Source organism: Barbatula barbatula (genome assembly GCF_947034865.1).
Source record: "Barbatula barbatula genome assembly, chromosome: 2".
NCBI classification, from domain to species: Eukaryota; Metazoa; Chordata; class Actinopteri; order Cypriniformes; family Nemacheilidae; genus Barbatula; species Barbatula barbatula.
In genome coordinates, this window is record NC_136767.1 from 6806249 (window position 1) to 6826971 (window position 20723).

The 20723-nt window shown below is 37.9% G+C and overlaps 1 protein-coding gene across 3 annotated transcripts in view; it reads right to left on the reverse strand.

Moving 5' to 3' along the window:
- The window catches only part of smtnb (smoothelin b), a 59475-nt gene that overhangs the window by 29157 nt on the left and 9595 nt on the right, over positions 1–20723 (reverse strand). For all 3 annotated transcript variants that reach the window (XM_079451285.1, XM_079451284.1, XM_079451286.1), the window contains exons 2-4: positions 12006–12079; positions 7701–7874; positions 779–854 (exon numbers count right to left, since the gene is read on the reverse strand). In XM_079451285.1, coding sequence (XP_079307411.1) covers positions 779–854; positions 7701–7874; positions 12006–12079 — 324 coding nt within the window. The remainder of the gene's footprint in view (positions 1–778; positions 855–7700; positions 7875–12005; positions 12080–20723) is intronic.

A 20723-nucleotide genomic window follows, 5' to 3' on the forward strand; every position in this document is an offset into this window, starting at 1 on the left:
TGTTTATTGGTACATTTATATTTTATAATGTAAACTTAAGTTATTGTGAGTACATTAGTAAATCCACTGTATGCAGAGAGGAAAGTGTGCCTCCCTCTCAAGCGCTCTCTGGCGCCATGTTTCTTTTTTAGTCCCCTTGCCATGGTTAATCGTAATATCGGCGCTCCATAGATCATGGCTTGTCGTAGAATGCAAGCGCTTAACTCAAGGTAAGCCTACCCAGAGTTTATAGAACTAACTCAAATAAGTTGTTCTGAAAACCAAAAACTAAAAGTTTCGCATCTCGATGTAGGTCAAATCAGAGTTCACATTTGGTGAACCTACTTATTGAAACGGCCCTAGGTAATTTCAAGAGTATTAAACAAAGTGGTGGAAAATATATATAAATATACATTTAACTGTCTTCTGGCTGCATTATTATTTATAAAATAAGGGCTCTATGGACCCCATTATGGTGTGTGGCAGTTACAAAAACATGTTTAATATTTAATTCATTTAGGGAAATTACCTGGTGTTTTAGCCCTCATGGGACTATTTGGCCAATCACCTTATTCCTGCTTGAAGAGCAATTTAAAAAATAGTGGGCTAAATGCCGTGGTACACATGTGGTCGAAGCATTTTTGCTGATGGTAAATTTTTTGTGCTAAGGGATGTTAGAACAGACATTAGAAACTGTTAAACTGGGTAAAATCACATGCAATCAATCCATTTTCTTCACATTTCGGAAAGGGGAATAATGATTTCTTTAAAACAAAATAGTAGGTAGAGTTATAATTACCTTGTTTTTTCTTCCTGAGTTCTCTTATCGCAGCCCGTATGGTTTTCCTTTCACCAAAATCATTACAATCATCAAGCTGTCAAAGCAAACAATATAAACATTGCACATTTTGGAAATGGTGATAAATTGTATTAAGAAAACTTAATAAATGGCACTAAATTTTTCTGTAACATGACAACACTGTTAATATATTTGACCTATGTCATGTCATTCCCCAGTGGTGCAAAATGCTGTCCCCCCATACATATTGTCACCTTGGAATCATAAGGTTCTATCTGCATTCTAAGTAGTTTTGAGATATTGAGCTTCCAAGGTTTTGCCATTCATATAGCAAAAATTATATGGGAACAAATATCTTCCAGACCCTATATGAAAGTACAGAAACAACATATTCAGAAATTTGCTAGTGGGATTATATAGAACCAGATAGAAGTTTCTAATTCAGAAAAATATTTTTCTGCTTAGATTTAGCAAAACATCAATTCAAGCAATACATTTTCAAGCAACGCTAACAATTGACTTATAATTTTTGTTAAACCATGAAACTAGTGTTTGTGATAATGTGTTGACATGTACAAGAAAAGATACATTTACTTGGTTTTTATTTCATTGATTTCATATTTCAGGACGCACAACTTTTTTTCTTAAATTCAAAAAGCTTTGCTAATTGTTTTGTAAAGTGCAAATTTAAGGTAATGTATACAGTGGGTAATTCAATACCATTAACCATTAAGTCTTTTTAAGTCTAGTTTAGACAGAAAGCCGCTACTGTAATCTGACCGAAACCTAATTCTACAGAAAGTGGGGCAGGTAAATAACTCTCTAGAGATAAGTATGGCTGAAGTAACATGATAATGTTAATTGTTGTAATTAAGATCTTTTCAATTGTTTACTTTTTGGCATTTAGGGCTTAATATTGTAAAAATTTAAAGCATTAAACACATTATGAGAGTGCATGAAAACACAGGAATTGGGAAGCTAGCGCTGCTGGCTAGTGTTCTACATTTACATTTAGTCATTTAGCAGACTGTGGTGAGGAAGGCAGGACGAGAGCCATGACGCGGGGCCGGTGGCGTGAGTGATCAGTGCAAGCAACTGTGCGCGCACCGGTCCCGCATCTTATCACGGAGGAGATTGGGAGCTTAAAAGGATGTTCGGCAGGACTGTTGAGGAGAGAGGACCGGGCCCGGACATGTGTTTAGTTTGTGTATGTTTTATGGCCGGCAGTCGACCGTGAGGTGGCTGTCGGTCAGTTACTTCCGTGTTTATTGTTTATTTAATTAAAGTTTGTGTTTGAATGTTCGCCGATTCCCGCCTCCTTCCTTCCCTTCTAACGAACTTTATTACACAGACGCTTTTATCAAAAGCGACTGATAGAGAGTTCCGGGAGCAACAAGCGATACGTCATACAGGAGCAATTATACAATTGGTGCTAATACAAAGTTACTAGTTTCAATAAAAGCCATACAAATTCCTGTTGCGAGAAAGAGAGTTTTTTTCTTAATTTGTCAGTCAAGTATTCACAGAAGAGAGGGTTTTAAGTAGTTTTTACAAAACTGTAGTTTGAGCTGTCCTCCACGACAAGAGTATCTATAAAACAGTCAACATTGAGGTTTCTTTTAAACATTGTTTTGCGTTGCACTTTTTCCTTAGGTATTACTTACTGAGGAGCCGGGCCACATGATAAAGAAAGCTGATCCTGATCGGTCATCTTGTGTGCAAGCAGATGGGGTGGCACACACTCCTAAGCTAGTGTATCTAATATAGTAAGAAATAATACCTATGTGTGCACAATGTATGTCCCGGTTCCACGTCAATTTAATTATCTATTGTCAATACCAAGAACACACAAAAGTTCTCTCTAAATGTATTAAATACATGGCAACAAAGACAGATAGGGAGTTATTAACCTTGTGAAAATGTTAAAAAGTGTCATTACCAAATTGCTTAAGACAGGGGTGTCAAACTCATTTTAGGGTAAGGGCCGGATGGAGAGAAAAGTGACAATGTGCGGGCCGAATCACCTTTTTTAAACCATATTGCACCAAATTACAAATGAATTAGCAAAAAAACTAGAAAGACATACTGTTCTGTAAAAGGTGCATTTAATAAATCCTCAGAACGATTCAATAACACTCTTATTCCTCTTTGAAAAAACTATTTTGTTTAGGTAAAGGCAATCAAAACCCTTTCCTTTGAATATGAATATTTTTTGTCAGATACTTTTTAAACTAGTAATGACTCTATTTGTGTACAGACGGTCACATTAAATATGAACCATACAAGCTATACAATATAATTCACTAATAGGAAAAACTGCCTTAACATATTTAACAATTAGTACAGTAGTACAACTTCACTTTGGATATGAACATTAAATATATACTAGAAATTTCCTTTAACAACAAAAGATCTAGATCGCATCTGCATTATGATTTTAATTCCTGCTTCCTGACATCTCTTTTCTTCAACCACATCAATCTCATACTGTCATTTAGCTGTCTGTTTGTGAGTCGAGAGCGCAGGTTCGACTTGTTAATGTTCATTACCGATTCTTGACGAATTCTCCCTCTGAAAACGGCTTTGATCCCGCTGCGATTTCGTTGGCAATTAAATAGCGTTACAGCTTCATCAGTCCCTGTTGTTTTTGTGATCATTGACTGCTTTTTTCCGAGGCTAAAGTTAAATTATTGACTTTTCGAAGTTGTCCAGTGTATTTATCATATTTCTCTGCGTGTGTGCCGTTTAATATTCTACTCATTTTGCACAGCCACGGCTTGTGAGCAGATTAAACATACCGGCCTACCGTTGAACTCACAGAAGAAATACGTCTTCTTCCGTCAGTTTTCTTTATTTGGACATTTTAAAATCACTAGTCCTTGCCGCACAACTTAGCCGACTTTGTTTTCGAAATGTAGGCGGCGCTTTAGAATGCGCATGCTTGTTAGGGGTTCCGGCAGAAGCCCAATTAAATGATCAATGATAAAGTAAAAAATTTAATAAAACAAAACATAATATGGCAGCGAAAACCTGATTGTATTAATAAACTTTAAATGAATTAAAATAATAATAAACTTTTATTTCATATTTGTATTATTTTTCAAATCTTCCCTCGGGCCGTATTGGACGCCCTACCGGGCCGGATACGGCCCGCGGGCCGTATGTTTGACACCCCTGGCTTAAGAGTTTTGAATGACCATAATGTTTTTAACCTACTCTCTGCCTCTGCCGGCTATGCCCCCTGCACCAGTACTCACTCCTCGTTTATCATGCTCACTCTCCTACGGATTACACCCGCACCTGAAGCCCATCACTGGACCTCTTTCTATTGTTTGTTGTCCGGCCTAGTTGTCGTTTGTTGTCAGGCCTTAGTCACTAGTGCTGGTCAAGTTGTTACTTACCCGTTTACCTGTGGAATACCTACCTGTTTACCTGTGGAATACATCAAATATACTGAAGATTACTGAAGTGTGTCTTGTCCCGTCTGTGAAGTGTGAAAGACCACTGCATCAATGACCACACCACAGTCACCTGCCGACCCTTTCACCAAATTGGTGGACCTGCTTAAGACACCATAAAAACATACCTCTGTAAAGCGTGGTCCATCCTTTGGTTTCATCATCCAAACTAGGTTTGATGGCAGCAATTATAATGCACGTTATGCAAAAAATGTATATTTCTTTCAACCTTAAAATGTATAAACACATTGTATTACAGCAAAAGCACATGTATTTTAATCTTGTCATCCTCCTAGCCTTTCAATGACTAAAGGAAGCCTTCTGTGCTACACCTATTCTCTTCTACCCAGACCCCGGTCTTCCCTTCCTCGTAGGGGTAGCAGCATTCGGGGAGTCCGCCACGCCTCCATTCATGCACCTATTTCTCCCCCGCAAAAAGTCCTCGGTGAAGCAAAATTACAATATCGGAAGCCAATAAATGCTGGCCATCAAACTGGCACTGCAGGAATGGTGGCATTGGCTGGTGGGAGTTAAAAGCCCATTTTCTGTAATCACAGATCCCCGCAATCTGGAGTACTTCAGAGAAGCTTAACGTCTCAACTCCCGTCAAGCACGTTGGACTTTATTCTTCACCCGGTTCAACTTCCCAGTCACCTATCACCTACAGATGCTCTTTCACGTCACAACAGTGTAGGTCCTGATGTCACCGTACCGGAACCCATGCTCCCTCCAGCTGTCTTCTTGAACCCCATTCTATGGTCTCTTGACGATGAGATTGCAACCAGCAATCACCCTGCTCCACCAGAAGGTACTGAGGGCAAGACCTTTGTTCCACCTGAGCTTCAGGCTGCCCTCATGGACTCAACTCACTCTGTTCCGGGATAAGGCACCCAGCTAGTCAGTAGGTAGAAGGTTAACTCATGCCCTTACCCGTGTCATCTGGCTATTGACTTCATCACAGATTTACCCCTGTCTGACTCCCACACCTGCCTCCTGGTTGCCGTCAGTCGCTTCTCTAAAGTATGCAGACTTGTGCCTTTGAGACCGCTGAAGTCCTTTTCAATTATGTATTCTCTAGTTTTTGGAATTCCGAAGGACATCGTGTCAGACAGGGGCCCTCAGTTCATCTTCTCGAGTCTGGAAAGCCTTTTTCAATTACCTCAATGTGACAGTCAGTCTTACCTCCATCTTGGACCCAGCATTACTCAGAGACTTCCATAAAGCATACCCTGACTGCCCAGCCCTCTTTGCTGCTGCAGTCCTTGTCGGTCAGTTAGGTCCGCAGAATACAGTTTTTATTCTCTAAAATATTGTAAATAGAGAAATACCTTCTTCAAAGTCTGGATGCTTGTCTACCAACTTGTTGGTACTACCAACAAAACAAACTCAGCATGGGGAGAGAAAAGTATGCTTTCTGTAGCTGTACAACCATTATTTTGAGTTTACTTCTGGCCAAGCCAAGAAAATGATTGTGCGTTGTGGGTTATAAAACCCTCTCTACCGTGACACCCAACAAAACATCCAATTTATTAAAACACTTGGGGCAGTACTGCACTGTAAAACGTTTTGAGAAAGTACTGGGTGCGAAAAGCAACCAATAACTATTGTCGAGTCCAGTGCCAGTGGATGTCCTTCTTCAGCTAAACAAGAGAAGCTGGATTTCTCCCGTCCAATGACTACTGTAATCGGAGAAGGCCTGAACACAGTTGATTGCTGGGTATATCGTGGAGGAAATTTTAACTATTTCCACTGTGGACTCACACTCTTGTTGTGTCATAGAGAAAATACAAAGACACAATAATGTAAGTCTACCTCGTAGAAAGACTTTTTTAGCCTACCCGGAGAGAGAATATGCAACGATGGAAGCTAATTTAAAAGCTGCATTGGAAGCTGTAGACTTTCCACTACCACTGCATCTGGACAGCAAACAAAAGTAAAAATATGGGTGTAAAACTTCACTGGATTAACATAGACACTTTGAAGCATAACAAAACTGCTATTTCATTTAGGAGATTGAGAGGCAGACAGACTTTTGATGTATTTGCAGAGTAAGAATAAATTTACTCATTATAGAGACTGCTCATGGCAGGGGGGTAAATCACGAGGGAGGGGGACGTGTCCCCTCTGTCCGAGGGTTGCCCTTCCCAAAATCATTATAACCAGCACTGTTCTTTGTGCATACATATATGTACTGTATGTATACATAAACTAATTCTGTAATTAGAAAAAAATACAAACCTACTCCCCTGCCTCACAGTGGTTTGGCCCACTGCTTGCTTTCCCTGTTCATCTCACCTATGCTCAGTTGGTTTGCGTAGTGGTTGTTGAACTCCAGTAAGAAGGCTGTTCTATTCACGTTAAATTAAATAATTTTCTTTAATGAAGTTGATGCTGATTTATTAATAAATTAGTTGATTACTGATGTATTGTTCCATGAATCTGCTGTGTTAGCAATTAAAACATTAGATGTTTCTTACAAGAAAACGCAAACGTTCCTCAGCTATAAACAGGAGGGTGACAGCTACGAGTTGCTTCTGAAACGGGAAACCGAAATAGCAGAACTACAAATTGAAAAGGGTTAAGAACTTATATTACCAAACTGCAGCACAAAAAAATTGCAGATGGAGATACATCTAAAGGCAGAGATTGAAAGAGCTGGTATCTGTCCTGTAAATTATTTATTTTTATTACAGTGTTTCTGTTTCTTACAATTAAAACAATCAATGCTATGTATGGCTACCGGTATTTTGCCTACCTGTTGTTATTTGCTAAGCTGGCTACACTGTTGGTTCCATTTAAGGCTCTGATAAACAGGATTTGGTAATTGTGGTTCACAGAGGATGTCAGACAGCCAAGGGCATGAGGGGGTGGCTCAACCCTTCAGAATATCCAAAATGATGGCTGAGAAGGGAATCTAACCTAGGCCTCCCACACAATAGCACGTGGCTCTTACCACTGACCTGTACCTAATATGATACATATTAAGTACAGGGCAAAATCTTATACAAGGCAAAATCTACGGAAAAGGGTCTGCTCATTGTGTTTGAAACAGCAGAAATATGCTTAGTAGCAGGACGCTACATTGGGGCTGTGACATGTTCTACACTAGGTTTAGAGGAGAAAAACTTTTATGCCCCCAAAGACTTAGGGAAATAAGTCTTAGTCTGATAGTGTACACCTAAATCTACATACTTTCACTTTTAAAGTTTGGTTTTAGCAGATATTAAAGATTGATATAATTTATTGTTTCCTTGCAGTTGCTCTGAAAGATATGTTTTTTTTTGTGAATGTAAATGACAGGAGCTTCCACCTGGCCTCTCTCTCTTTGTCCGAAAGGTCAGCATATTTTCACAAATTTGGATTTTTTTTTAAAATCTGGCAGCATGTTAGGTCACTGTACATTGTGAAATCCCACATTTGGGATCGCACCGCTCATGCAGTTAGAAGACGAGGGGAATTTTTACCATTTTGTCCAGGATCTCCTCATCCTCAATGTCCTGTAGCTGTTCTGAGGTCAGCTTCACACTTTGAACATCGCTGTTCACAGATGTCATTAAGGAGCCTTTAGGGAACACAGGGATTTTACAGGCCATTTCTCTCCCAGGTTCAACCAAAAGCGAAATGGGATTTGTCTCCATCTGTGTGAGAAAATGGGGAAAAATACAAAGCTTTTTTATAAACGTTAGTAATCTCTTAAAAAGATCATTACTGCATTTTAATCAGGATTGGTCAAGCTTTTCTCAGCCTACAACTACTCATACAGTGAACAACAGTCAAGCTTCATAGTTTGTATTTACCTTGTAGTATTGCTAATTATATAAAAAGCTAACCACGTGGAAACAATTTGGGGTGTAAAATAATGTTGTCCGGAGGGCCTGTGGAAGAACCCAATTGCAGGCAGCAGTGGAGGGTTAACAAAAGATGGATTTATTTAAACACAAAACAAAGACCCACGGTGTGGATAATAACAATAACGCGAACTAGAGCAGAGCAGAGCAAGGCAAGGCAAGGCAAGGCGCATAACAAACGGGCACAGGTCAATAGACATGAGGGCATTAAATAAGGAGATAACAATGGGCAGGAGTGTGAAATGAGACACAGGCTGGAAGCTAATAAGGAAACAAGAGGGGCTGGAGAGAACGCATAGGTAGTGACCGACAATAATAGGTTTCTCTCCACACAAAACACGTGGCTCTGTCATGATCCTGCCACTAGACTAGAAAATCAAGACATAAGGAGGCAGAACCATGATAAATGTATTTATGTAAATGTGCATCAGATAATATGAGAGCAGTAGTCATCTGACACCAAACACCAAAGCACCTCGGTTGTGGTGGAGGAAAGGTAATGATAATGTCAAAAACATGTCATGTGATGTTAGCATTGTGGACTATGTCACAATCAAATCAACAGTCATCCACACCTGTTCCCTCGTCTCCCTCACTTTCATACAAGGCTGGTTTCCCCTTTCCTCATTAGTTTCATCCCCTTTATATACCAAGTATTCTCCCTTGTCTGTTGTCAGACCTTTGTAGTTTAGACCCTACCTAGCCGTGCCGGTAGTATTTTCCCAGTTAGTTAGCCTTTGGGCATACATAGAGCTAGTATTGTTCTGCTTTTGTCCACCCGTGTTCTGCTTTTGTCCACCCGTGTTCTGCTTTTGTCCACCCGTGTTCTGCTTTTGTCCACCCGTGTTCTGCTTTTGTCCACCCGTGTTCTGCTTTTGTCCACCCGTGTTCTGCTTTCGTCCACCCGTGTGTCCACCCGTGTTCTGCTTTTGTCCACCCGTGTTCTGCTTTTGTCCACCCGTGTTCGGATTTCCTAGCAACTGATCAACTCTTCCAGAGTTCTTCTGCCTTGGATTTATGTGGCATTGACTTTGCTACCCTACCATTGGAATTACCCTAATGACTTTGCTTTTCTAGTCCCAGGACTATAGAAGGTAGCTCCTATTTTTGAGTGGGTTGATATATCTATGTCTTGTCATTACTATGATCTGTTGGAATATACTTTATACTTTGAAGAAGCAACATGTGCCGCTTTATGTGGGACTGAAACGAAGGCACTACAAATTTAAGAACTGTTTTGGATTTATTCATGTTTTGGATTTATTCATGTTTAGTACCTCTTGGGCAAGCGGAGCGAGGTATGTGTCTATGTTATCTTTGTCACGTGTTATTCATGGAGAGCTGATTGTTTATATCCTTTATTTAATCATTTATGCAGTCTTAGTCACTGTAAATGCGTATTTTGTTTGATTATGTACATATTTGTTGTATTTATATAGTTTCACGGTGCCACATGGTGCTATACATTGCTAAACGCTACAACAACGTTTAAGCAACGTTCAAGGGGCTCATTACGAGCAAAAAAAAGGTTTATATACCCGTCGGAACTCTCTGTGTCAAGTTAGTGAGGCCAAGGGGCTGCTACAATGTTTTTACATTTACAACACACAGTTCTTTTTACTGCATTTCCACCCATCCAACCAACTCGTTTCAAACGTATAAAATATTAATCTGTTGAGACGCCGCCGAGATTTGTTTTTCTTTGCCTGAAACTTTTAGATAATTCCGAAATTGGTTGACAGTAACGAAGTTACGTCGTTAAATTTACTGATTACTTATGACTTTAACTTGATTACATTTGAAAGAAAAATATTATACTTTTTAATCAACTACATTTCTAAAAAGTTCCAAAAGTTAAAAATCGCTTCCTGTGTGTGCAATTTTTCTGGCTTGCAATCTGCCAGGACCTTTCACTGTTGCAAAGTTCTTTAGTTTTTCTAAGCTCTAAACTTTCATGTCACACGGCAGAGTTTACCTGCTCTCTCTGTTCCCTCACAAACATGCACGCTTATCCAGGGAGAAGAATTAATCCGCATAGGTGAATCTACCACCTTTCAAATAGACCTTATCTAATATACCTAAAAGGTACTGAGACAGGATCAAGATTTTTATACAGTGGTAGTATAATATGACATTTCATAAAAGAGCATAATCCATACTGCTGATATTATTTTAATTTGTTTGATTTAGCTGATATGTGCAGTATATTTGTCTATTATTTTATTGATATTGTTAAAGACATTTAGTAGCTATGCCATTTGTATATTAAGCCTGTTTTTCCACCACTGAATGAAAATATAATTGCGACTTTTTGTTTCTCAGTTATTACTTTGTTTTGCAACAATTCACACTTCATAACACCCAATTTTCATCTCACATCTCTGAGAAAAAAATCCTTATTGCAAGCTTATGTCACATCATTTTGAAAAAAAATACTGACTTGATTTGATTACAAAAAGAAGGAAAACTATAGTTAGATTATCATCACTACAAACCGCCAATATAAAAGGATAATAATAGCTAATAAAATTGCTTTATTATATTCACACAATTGTATCCATGTATTCAATTTTACATACTATACTTCCTATTGAATTTGTTTTCTCTAATTAAATGTCAATGTTTATTCGATTACCACGGTGTCTGATAATACATTTGTATTAGAATTATAAATACAGAAATACTATAACGAAACACTGATATGATTGTGAAATACCACAACAAAACGTTCAATCACTTCATTTACTGCCATCTCCCCCTCAGGTTGTTCGAAAGCTGTATGAGTTTATTTCTTCTGCACAAGAAGATATTTGAAGACTGTGCGTAACCAAAACATGTATTGTCCTTTTTTTCTTTTTAACATAATTGAAAAGCAATGGGGACCAGAAACAGTTTGATTTCCAATATTGTTGAAAATATATTGTTTTGTGTACATCAGAAGAAAGAAACTCATACATGTTTGGAACAAATTGAGGGAGAATAAATAATGACGGTTAATGATGGAAGATTTGCTTCCCTTTATATTCCCTTGTCTCTCTTGCCCCGTGTCAGACCGTTGTAGTTTATTAAACACTTTGCACTAACTGACGCTTGTCCCAGCCGTGTCCCAGCCCTTTCCTTCTCTGTCACGCAGTTGCTAGCTGGCATCCAGGACCTCCAAGCTGTTGACACCCAGACATCTCTCCCCCAGTGGTTCTATACCTCTCAGGTCGGGTCCAGACCTTTTCCTGCGGACATTGTGGTGACTCGTCCATGTGGTGTCTCTTTTGGACCGTTTTGTTTTGCTTTTGTTTGGACTTTTAATCAACTTTACAATTTTTGCCTGCAATTGAGTCTCTGCCTCTGTGAGTCAAGACAGAATTGTCTTTTGTCTGCTGTGTGTTTTGTTTTGAATTTTTGTGAAATGTGATAAACTTTTGATTTTAACCTGCATTTTAATTCATATTTTTGCCATGCCAGGCATATGCACATAGTAAAAAAGACCATGCGCTTATTATGAGGGAAGCTTTTCTTCATCAGAGCTGCTTCTACGTTGGCAGGGCCCCGATGAAACCGAGAAAGTATTGTTTGTAGTTGGATGTTTCTATAAAATAGATATGCTAAAGCTACAAGCTACTTATTTCACCATGCATAAATCATAATCAATTGACATATCATTATTAGTCTCTGAATATATCTGTATTTTCAGCTTGTTTACACTGCAAAAAAATAATACTTTACAAAGTTTAAACTGTTTTTTCACAGATTTTTTAAGTGTTTTTGAAATAGTCAAAAAATATCAACTAACTGCGAATTTACAAGAAAACATGAGAATTTTTTGAACATGAGAAAAACAACAGCAATTTATAGTTATGTAAGTTTTTAAACACCAATTTAAATATGAGAAACAGTATATGTTAGTCATGACAGATTCTGAAATACCTTCACAGTAGATCCAGAAGACCGGTTTGATCTGGAGATTTCAAATGGTGTGGTTCTTAATCCAAGAGTCAACTCTGAGAAAACAGAGGAAAACAACAAAATAAGATGGAGAAATAGAAACATCATGGCACAACTACAAATATTTACAGAAATATTTTGTGTAAATATCTGTAACCCAGTTGAACTTTAATCATTAGTATGTTTGAATAAATAATTTAATAGTTTAATAAATAGATTTTGAGGTTATAAAAGAAAAAGTTTATAATAATTTACCAGCAATGAAGTTATGATTTTGCTGTATAAGAAAAATGCATATTTTATACATTTAAAAGGTTAAATATTTTTTTGTTAATAATATTTGTGAAGATGCCTTAATAATGCCTGTAAAAATTGGAAGAAAGAGGTACAGAAATGTTTTGTGAATTAATTTTATTTCTGAAAGTTTTGTAATGAGCCAATCACGGTTGAGGTCAAAGGAGAGGGAGCCCCGTTAAAAATTTCACCGTAAAAAACAGTAAGTAACTGGCAGCACAGTTGCCAGCAAGATACTGTTAATTAACGGTCTCTTGCTGTTGCTGAAAAGGTGATTACTGCTTTTTCAAAAACGGCATAAAGCTGTTATTTTCTACATTAACAGTAAAATACTGTCAAAAGCATTAAACAGTTGGTTAACGTTTATTCTCAAGTGGTTCTTAAAAGGCTAGAAATTATTTATTTTCACTTTTTATAATCCCTTTAGCAGTCTTGCTGTTTTGTACAGTATATAAATTTGTCCATTAAAAGTTTAACCTTAAAAGTTTCACACAAATAATGCATCGTCACTTCAAAACATGCATCTTTATTATTTAAACATTTCTTAAAAGCTTGAAAGACATTTAAAACAAAAGTAACAATAAAATGCAGCCATTTAAATAAAATTAATTGTTTAAAGTGCAGTTATTGTAAACAGCAAAACAAATAACAAAATATTCTCAAAATTAGGGGCTGTGGAAGAATAAGTGAATGGTCAAATAAATATGCCACAAATTCAGTATTTTATATGAGTACCTTTCAACATCACCTGAACATCAGTGAACACAAAGAACCACAAAATATTCTCCAAATTAGTAGAACATGTAAATAAAACTAAACAAATGACTTAAAGTGACTACGAATTAAAGGATTACAATTTATGGTCTTCAAAACTGAACACCTGAAAAAATTTGGAAACTAACACACATCATGTTTGTGTTTGTTGTGTATGGAATGTGTGTAGTGTAAAGGATAGGGTTCACTTATATAAAGTCCCACTCAAAGTCCATCAGTTTCTTCAGTAAACTGGCAACACGGGTGTTGACTGTTTTCTTTTTCTGGGGGACCTTTCCAGTCCGCTTGAGATGACTCGTCCACCCTTGGTGCCTTTTTCGGGATTAATCCCAATGAACCGCCTTTAAAAAATTTGAACATTCAGCTTTAGTGGGTAATAAAGGATACTCACTCAGATTATGTAAATACTAGGGCTGGGAATTTAACGCGTTAATTTGATTAATTAATCCCTCGGGAAAATAACGCGTTAATATTTTTAACGCAATTAACGCGCCCCGCCCTGCCCCGCCCTTCAACAGACCTGTACACTTTTTAGAATTGCAGCCTTCTAGTAACAAAACCATCAAGATGCAAAACGAAAAGGACGAAGAACTGCATGGCTTGCTGAATGGCCATTTTAAGTACAAACGAGATCTCAATGGAGCCATTGACAAAAGCAAAGTCATTTGCGTTATCTGTGGCAAGGAATTTGCCTATCATCGAAGCAGTTCAAGCTTGAAATACCACCTAAACTCGAAGCATGTTTTAGCGAGCTTGGCGGTCACCTCACCCCTGGCTGCGACAGTTAGCAAGCTCCGCCAAACCACGCTTCCTGAGACGAGTCGCCAAAAATTAAGTAAGTCTACATCACAATCGTTAACAAATGCGATAGCTAAGTGGATTGCAATGGACTGTAGGCCTATTAATGTTGTGGAGGACAAGGGGCTTATGGATGCATTTCGAATTGCTTCCTCCGATACAACCTACACACCACCGTCAAGAGGTACAGTACTTTCGAGAATAAATCAGCTGTACGACACAGAAAAAAAAACTAAACGGGACAATTTAGCTCAAGCTAAATATGTGGCTCTAACTGGAGATCACTGGACGTCAATCAGCAATCATAACTATCTAGGTGTTACTGCGCACGTCATCGATTGTGACTGGAAACTTAAATCATTCGCGTTAACCGTGCTGAAGTCAGTCACACGGCACTATTCTGATGCATGTGCCGAACAGTTTCTAACAGTGGCCGACGACTGGGGCGTTTGAGAAAATGTGACAACCATCGGAACTGACAGCGCACGCAACATGGTCCCAGCGGCAAGAAAGCTTCCGTATCATCACATGCCGTGCGCTGCCCATATACTACAGAGAACCATTACGGTTTGTCTCTCTGACAGTGGATTCACTGACACATTGACAAAGTGTCGGAAGATTATTGGACATTTTAAGCATAGTCCTGCTAATACAGAAGAACTTCATCAAAACCAAACAGCATTGGATCAGAAGAGAGAGCAGCTGATACAAGACGTTTCAACGAGGTGGAACTCATCACTCGACATGATCACCCGTCTCTTACGAAATGAAGAGGCTGTTAAGACTACTCTGGCCCAACAGAAACACAAGTTAGTCATGCTGACTGCATCGGAGTGGGATAAACTGCACAAGTTACAGAGCCTTCTTGAACCATGCAAGTGAGTAACGTTACATCAGAACCATGTTATATTGTTGTGTTTTGCATGTTGTCATAGACTATGAAATAGAATGTCATGCTTAAATGCTCTTACTGAGAAATACAAACCAAAAATATTTGTAAAAGATTAAGATTTTTAAAAGCTTCATAAAATTAACATATGAAAAAAATGGAAAGGATTTTACAGTAATCATCCTTTATAACTGATGCTAAATAAACTAAATGCATTACACTTATTTATGGTTCATGTTTATCTTCTACTTCAGGTGTGTCACTGAACTCCTTGGGGGTGAGGCTTATGTCTCCTGCTCTGTAGTGCTTCCTGCATTCTGCCACCTTCAGCATGTAATGAGGGTCTCTGATGAAGATCCAGCCTATCTGGCAAGGTTCAAGACTGCCTTCAGCAAAGATCTTGCCGAACGCCAAGCTGACATGAATGGTGAATGGCTAAAACTTGCTTCAGCACTTGACCCACGTTTCAAGGACTTTAAGTGCCTATCAAGAGGAGAGAGAGAGCAGGTATGGTCTACCCTTGAGAAAATACTACAAGAAGGAGGACTCCGCGCAGATACTCCACAACCCTGTGAGAAACATGAGCCAGCTAAGAAGAAGAAGAGAATCCTCCTGCTGGGTTCAGACTCTGATTCAGAGGAAGAAAATTACCATAGCAATGCTTTACACCGTTACAGAGCTGAGCCCAGTATTGCAATGGATGAGTGTCCTCTAGAGTGGTGGTCAGCTCATGCAGGAGCTCATGCTGCACTGTCTTCCATAGCTTGCAAATATTTGGCCACTCCTGCAACCACAGTTCCATGCGAAAGACTTTTCTCCCTGGCTGGCACTGTTGTGCAGAATAAAAGGGCATCTTTAAACTCAGAAAATGTTAACAAGCTAGTCTGTCTTAGCAACTGGTTAAAAGAGAAATAAGAATTAAGGGGAAGTTTTTGTTATTTGTTACATTTTGACCATTGTAGCATAAGGGACAGGCTTCTGTTCAATAATGCCATGTCCATTGAAATGTAATTTATAAGATTGTGTTCAGTTACAAACAAAATTGTCATGGTCATTAGCCTAGAGACATTGGTTTGTTTTCACAATTATTAAAAATGTCATGACCATTGTAATCTAATTAATAGGTTGGTGTTCATTCAGTGGTAAGAATTTCAAGATTTTTGTAGCCTGAGTTATAGGCTTCTATTCAATAATAAATGGTAAAAAAATTAGCTAGTTGTAAAGTCTGTATGTATGTGCGATTAATTAGATTAATTAATCGCCATAGCATGTAATTAATTAGATTAAAAATTTTAATCATTTGACAGCACTAGTAAATACAGAAGTAAATTCTTAAATTAGCAACACAGCCCTTTTATTTTAGGTGTAGATAATGTTGCATTTTAACATCTTTTTAGGAGTTTCACAGCTATTGCTGTGAATCCTCATGTAATTCACATAGGCTACTGGAGTATTACACAGATGTCCACATAACTGGAAACATGGAAACATGCTGGAAAGTCAAACTGTACAGTACTAAAAAGGCATAAAAACAACTGCAAAATTTGCACGAAAATGAAATGTCCCTTAGCCTTATGGATTGGTCAAAATAACAATACAATGCAAACCAACCACACTAAAAGTTAAAATACAAATTATTCATAAGTATAGCAAGCTATTCTTAAAAACACAAATATTCTTTATTCTATCACCAAACTTTTCAACAACTTAAATAGATGCAATCCAAAACACAAGCAACTTAAAACATCCACAACACTAGTAAAAGAAAAAAAAAACGTTTGGAATAGAGTTATGTACCAATTAGAAAGGTAGTCACATTTGCAAGCAAAACGACACGTTGCGGAATTAATTAAAAGATAGCAAGCTAATATTAGCAAATAAGCTGTAGCGTGATATAAATACATCGAGGTGTTTTTGTTGCAGACCTTCTCGAAGGCTTATCCATGCAAAAGAGCATATAGTATATCATGTATTAGTTTGATAAAAAGTTTTACAAAACTCAACCTGTAATCAGAAAATATCTTTTTCGAAGTTCAACTCCGCTTCACAATATCGTCGGCGCACGTTATCACTGAAATTGCAATTGCAAACTTATATTTAGTCTATAATGAGCAAAGCAAACTGGCACTCACCTGATAACAAGGAGAATGTAGAACATGACCTTCCACGTGCTTGCTGCTGTTTCCTATTTCTAAAAATACTGTATATACCTGTTTTTTGTCATTTGTGCAATAAATACGGTGAAATTATTTAAAAGTTTGTTTACGTCATTCTAATCTCCATGAAAAAACATTAAGTGCCTGTTTTTAGATATAACAGGATTATACTGTTGAAATTTTGACGTAAAATAACAGCAATTTTTAACAGTGAGGAAGAGGATCGCGAGACACAAGAGACGCGTGGGTTTTGTCTGATAAGAAAAACGTGGTTAAGATGAATATAACGAATGCACCCGTTTTAGTGAAAGTGTTCAACCAGGACTCTAATAATCACTTTAATGGTGATATTTATGTCGGTGCGAGTGGCATACTCTGCACATGAAGACTGAAATGAGTGCTTAGCGTTTTGCATAGACTTTGCTAACAAGCTAGCGGCCAGCTATCTCGAGTGGTTAAGCCTGTGTGGAACTGTGAGAGTGACGATGAGCAAAGACCCTGAGAAGCTGGATAGTGTTCAGTGCCGCTGCTAGCCATTTTGGTGCCCTAAGCATAATTCCGTTATGATGCCGCCGTATTTCGTATTTCAAATTTAAACTAGACTTGCCGGCTATTTTATTTTCTTGGCCCCTACATTGTTTGTATGTGAATTTAAAGGCCTTTGTGATATGAAAAGCGAGTTTATCGATACCTGTTTACTTTGACACACTTTTTCTAACTAACTCTGGTATATTTTTTATAAAACCGTTGTGGTTACTGTCTCTTTTGATATTTTAAGTTGATCAAGGGAAATTTTTTTGGGGTGAACTTTGAAAGTGTTTATATTATAAGTACTTGAAAGACATTTCATTTTCGTTGAAGGTGAATACTGCTTAAATAGTGATTTAGAGGGGGAAAGTATTTCATTCTAGGAGTTAATAATTACACACACACACAGGTTGAATACGAAGACATTTATTTGTGAAATTCACATATTTGTGTTAAAGGAAATTTAAAGAACTCAGGATAGCTACCTCTCATTATAGTGAAACACGCTAGAGAGGCGCTACATATCTAACATTATTGGAGTGATATTTAATGACTAGATTGCCTTCTATGCAACTTCGTCAACCTCGCTTCGTTTGGTCACATCAAAAGGTGTCCCTGTAGCCTCAAAGCTGGATACTTATAGCATATTATTTAAACTGGCACAACATCAGGGATAACATTATTGCTTAAGTAAGCATTGTGCACAGCGCCTTCTGCTATGTTTAGAATGGAATACTGGTGTGCTGCATACTGGAAAACATACACTGTAGGCTATATTGCCCACATCTCTGCTACTGGTAATACCTCACTTCAGGGATTGTTTCCTGAGAGTTTGTATCCAAAATGAGAAAGGAGCTCAATTTAAAAAGGAATCAATAAAAAAATGTCATAGCTCTTACACATACATTTATGTACAGAGACACACCGTATATACAGTAGGTGTATTCCATATTCAGATATTGACTATAAACAGAAATGCAGGGGGATATTGTATTCTGTATTTTCACAAAAAAATTCACTTAAATTAGGTACTCAAGAATTATCAGATTAATTATATTTTTACTTATTTTGAACATAAATTAACCTTATTCTTTTCTTTCATAAATCAAATCAGAGACTTTTGAGCTAGCAGACCACACTGTTTTCAGAGCGGATTGATCCATTCACTCTGGTAAGAAAAAAGAGGGGGTCTCAGAATTTACATGAACAATTACTCGTGTGCAAACGCCACAATCAAAGACGATTACTGCGACCCGGACCTAGAATATTTTATGCCATAATGCAGACCCTTCTACTTGCTTTAAGGATACAGATTGGGACATTTTTGCAGAGGGTGCAGACCTGGAGGAACACACATCAGCCATTGTTTCATACTTACATTTTTGTGCTGAGAACAGTGGCGCAAAAAGTGGGTATGCGCTATATGCGGCGCATGGGGGCGCCGCACCATGGGGGGCGCCAACGCGATGGTTTAAAATGTGAAATAATAAAAGTTATATACATTTTTAAAAAATTTATATAAGTTAGTGTATATATAAAAAGTTATTTACATTTAAGAGGACTAACAGGCTAGGCGGCACCGGTGCCCTCATAAGATTCCATCATATAATTTATTTAGACATAGAAGGGTAATATCGCGAGTGGGCGGGGCGCCGTGAGTTACGTTAAGTACGCAGTAACATTAGTGAGTTGTCGTTGAAATTTGAATTTGAAAAAGATGGATAAACCAAAAAAGCTGTCAGGGGCTAAAAATAGAAAAAGATGGAAAAAGGAGACGTCCTGTCAAGGGATGCGACAGCAGCTAAATACGTGGATGGTGAAAGGCAACAGGTAGGATTCAAAATGTGACGTCTATTCTTGCAAATACAATATTCATGTTAACAGACTAATGTTAGCTAGTGAGCTTGCTGAGCAACCGACCGTGGAATCATGAATAGATTTGCTACCAAAGTTGGAGGCTTGCAAATATAAATATTGACTGGCAAGTGTTTGCTAACTTAATGCAAAATAATGTTGCTGCTGATATCTACATTTATATTTTGGTTAAACCCTATTGCATGACATATCTAAATTTTATGAAAGTAAAATAAGAACTGGTAAATATAAGGTAACATGCACAATAAATGACTAGAAGCTGGAAAACATTCCCCCCCTAACACTGAGTAGTTGCGCCCCTGGCTGAGAATGTGTCTCAGCACATGTGTCAGTGATTGTCATGTTCCACCATACTCCCTGTCTGCCATATTTTATTATATGACAGCACCACCTAGTGGTCTAAAGTAACTAACAATTCTCCTTGTTCTAATTGCCTTTACCTATGTGTTTTTAGACATGCTTTTCAAATTGTGATCATCTGACATGTCTAAAATATTTCCTTGGTGGCCATTGTGGGGGTCGGCCATTTTCATTTTTGTCGTAAAATGTTTTTTACGGCCATTTTGAATTAAAAAAAGCTACATTTTTAAACTTCTCCTAGACGGTTTGCCCGTTTTGCACGAAATTTGGTATGCACTATCTAGATACACTGCAGTTAAAAAGTTAGTAGAACTCTTTTGATAGACCAATCTGCTCTAGTAAAGCGCATCTACGAATGTGACAACGATGCTGCATCTTCGCCAAACTTTTGTGTATCGACACAAAACTTGGAACATGTCATCGCAGTCATGATCTGGGGTAACATACACAGCGCCACCTATTGGTCCAGAGATATAGAAAAATGGCTATTTTTGCTGAAAACCTTTGAAAACTTGGTGTAAAATCATAAGAGTTGTCTAGTTTGAAGAGTGGTCGAGTCAAAAGATACCCAATATTTCTCATTCGTCCATTGTGGGGGTTGCCCATTTAGAATTTTGTCTTAAATGCTGTTTTTTACGAACGCAATAAAATATCGCTAAAAACTTAGCATGTTTCATCAAGGTCAAGTTCTGAGTTGTAAAGTTATAGGCCAACACCCCTAGTGGTCAAGATATATAATAGAATTTAGCAAAATTCTTATAAAATATGAAGACATTAATATAATGGTATTTCAATTAACATTAGTATATTTGTTGCCTCAAGCAGAGTAATTTGAAATCAGAGTTGTCATATTGCATCATTCTTCCTTTCCGCCATATTGAATTATAAAGAAAAAATACTTTTTGAACTCCTCCTACATGGCACATACTCAACACGGATTAAGCGCGGACATCCAAGTTCGACACATACGCAGTAAATTTGTGTGTGTGCTCTACCAGACCGTCAGAGGGCAGCGTTTTTGTCGTG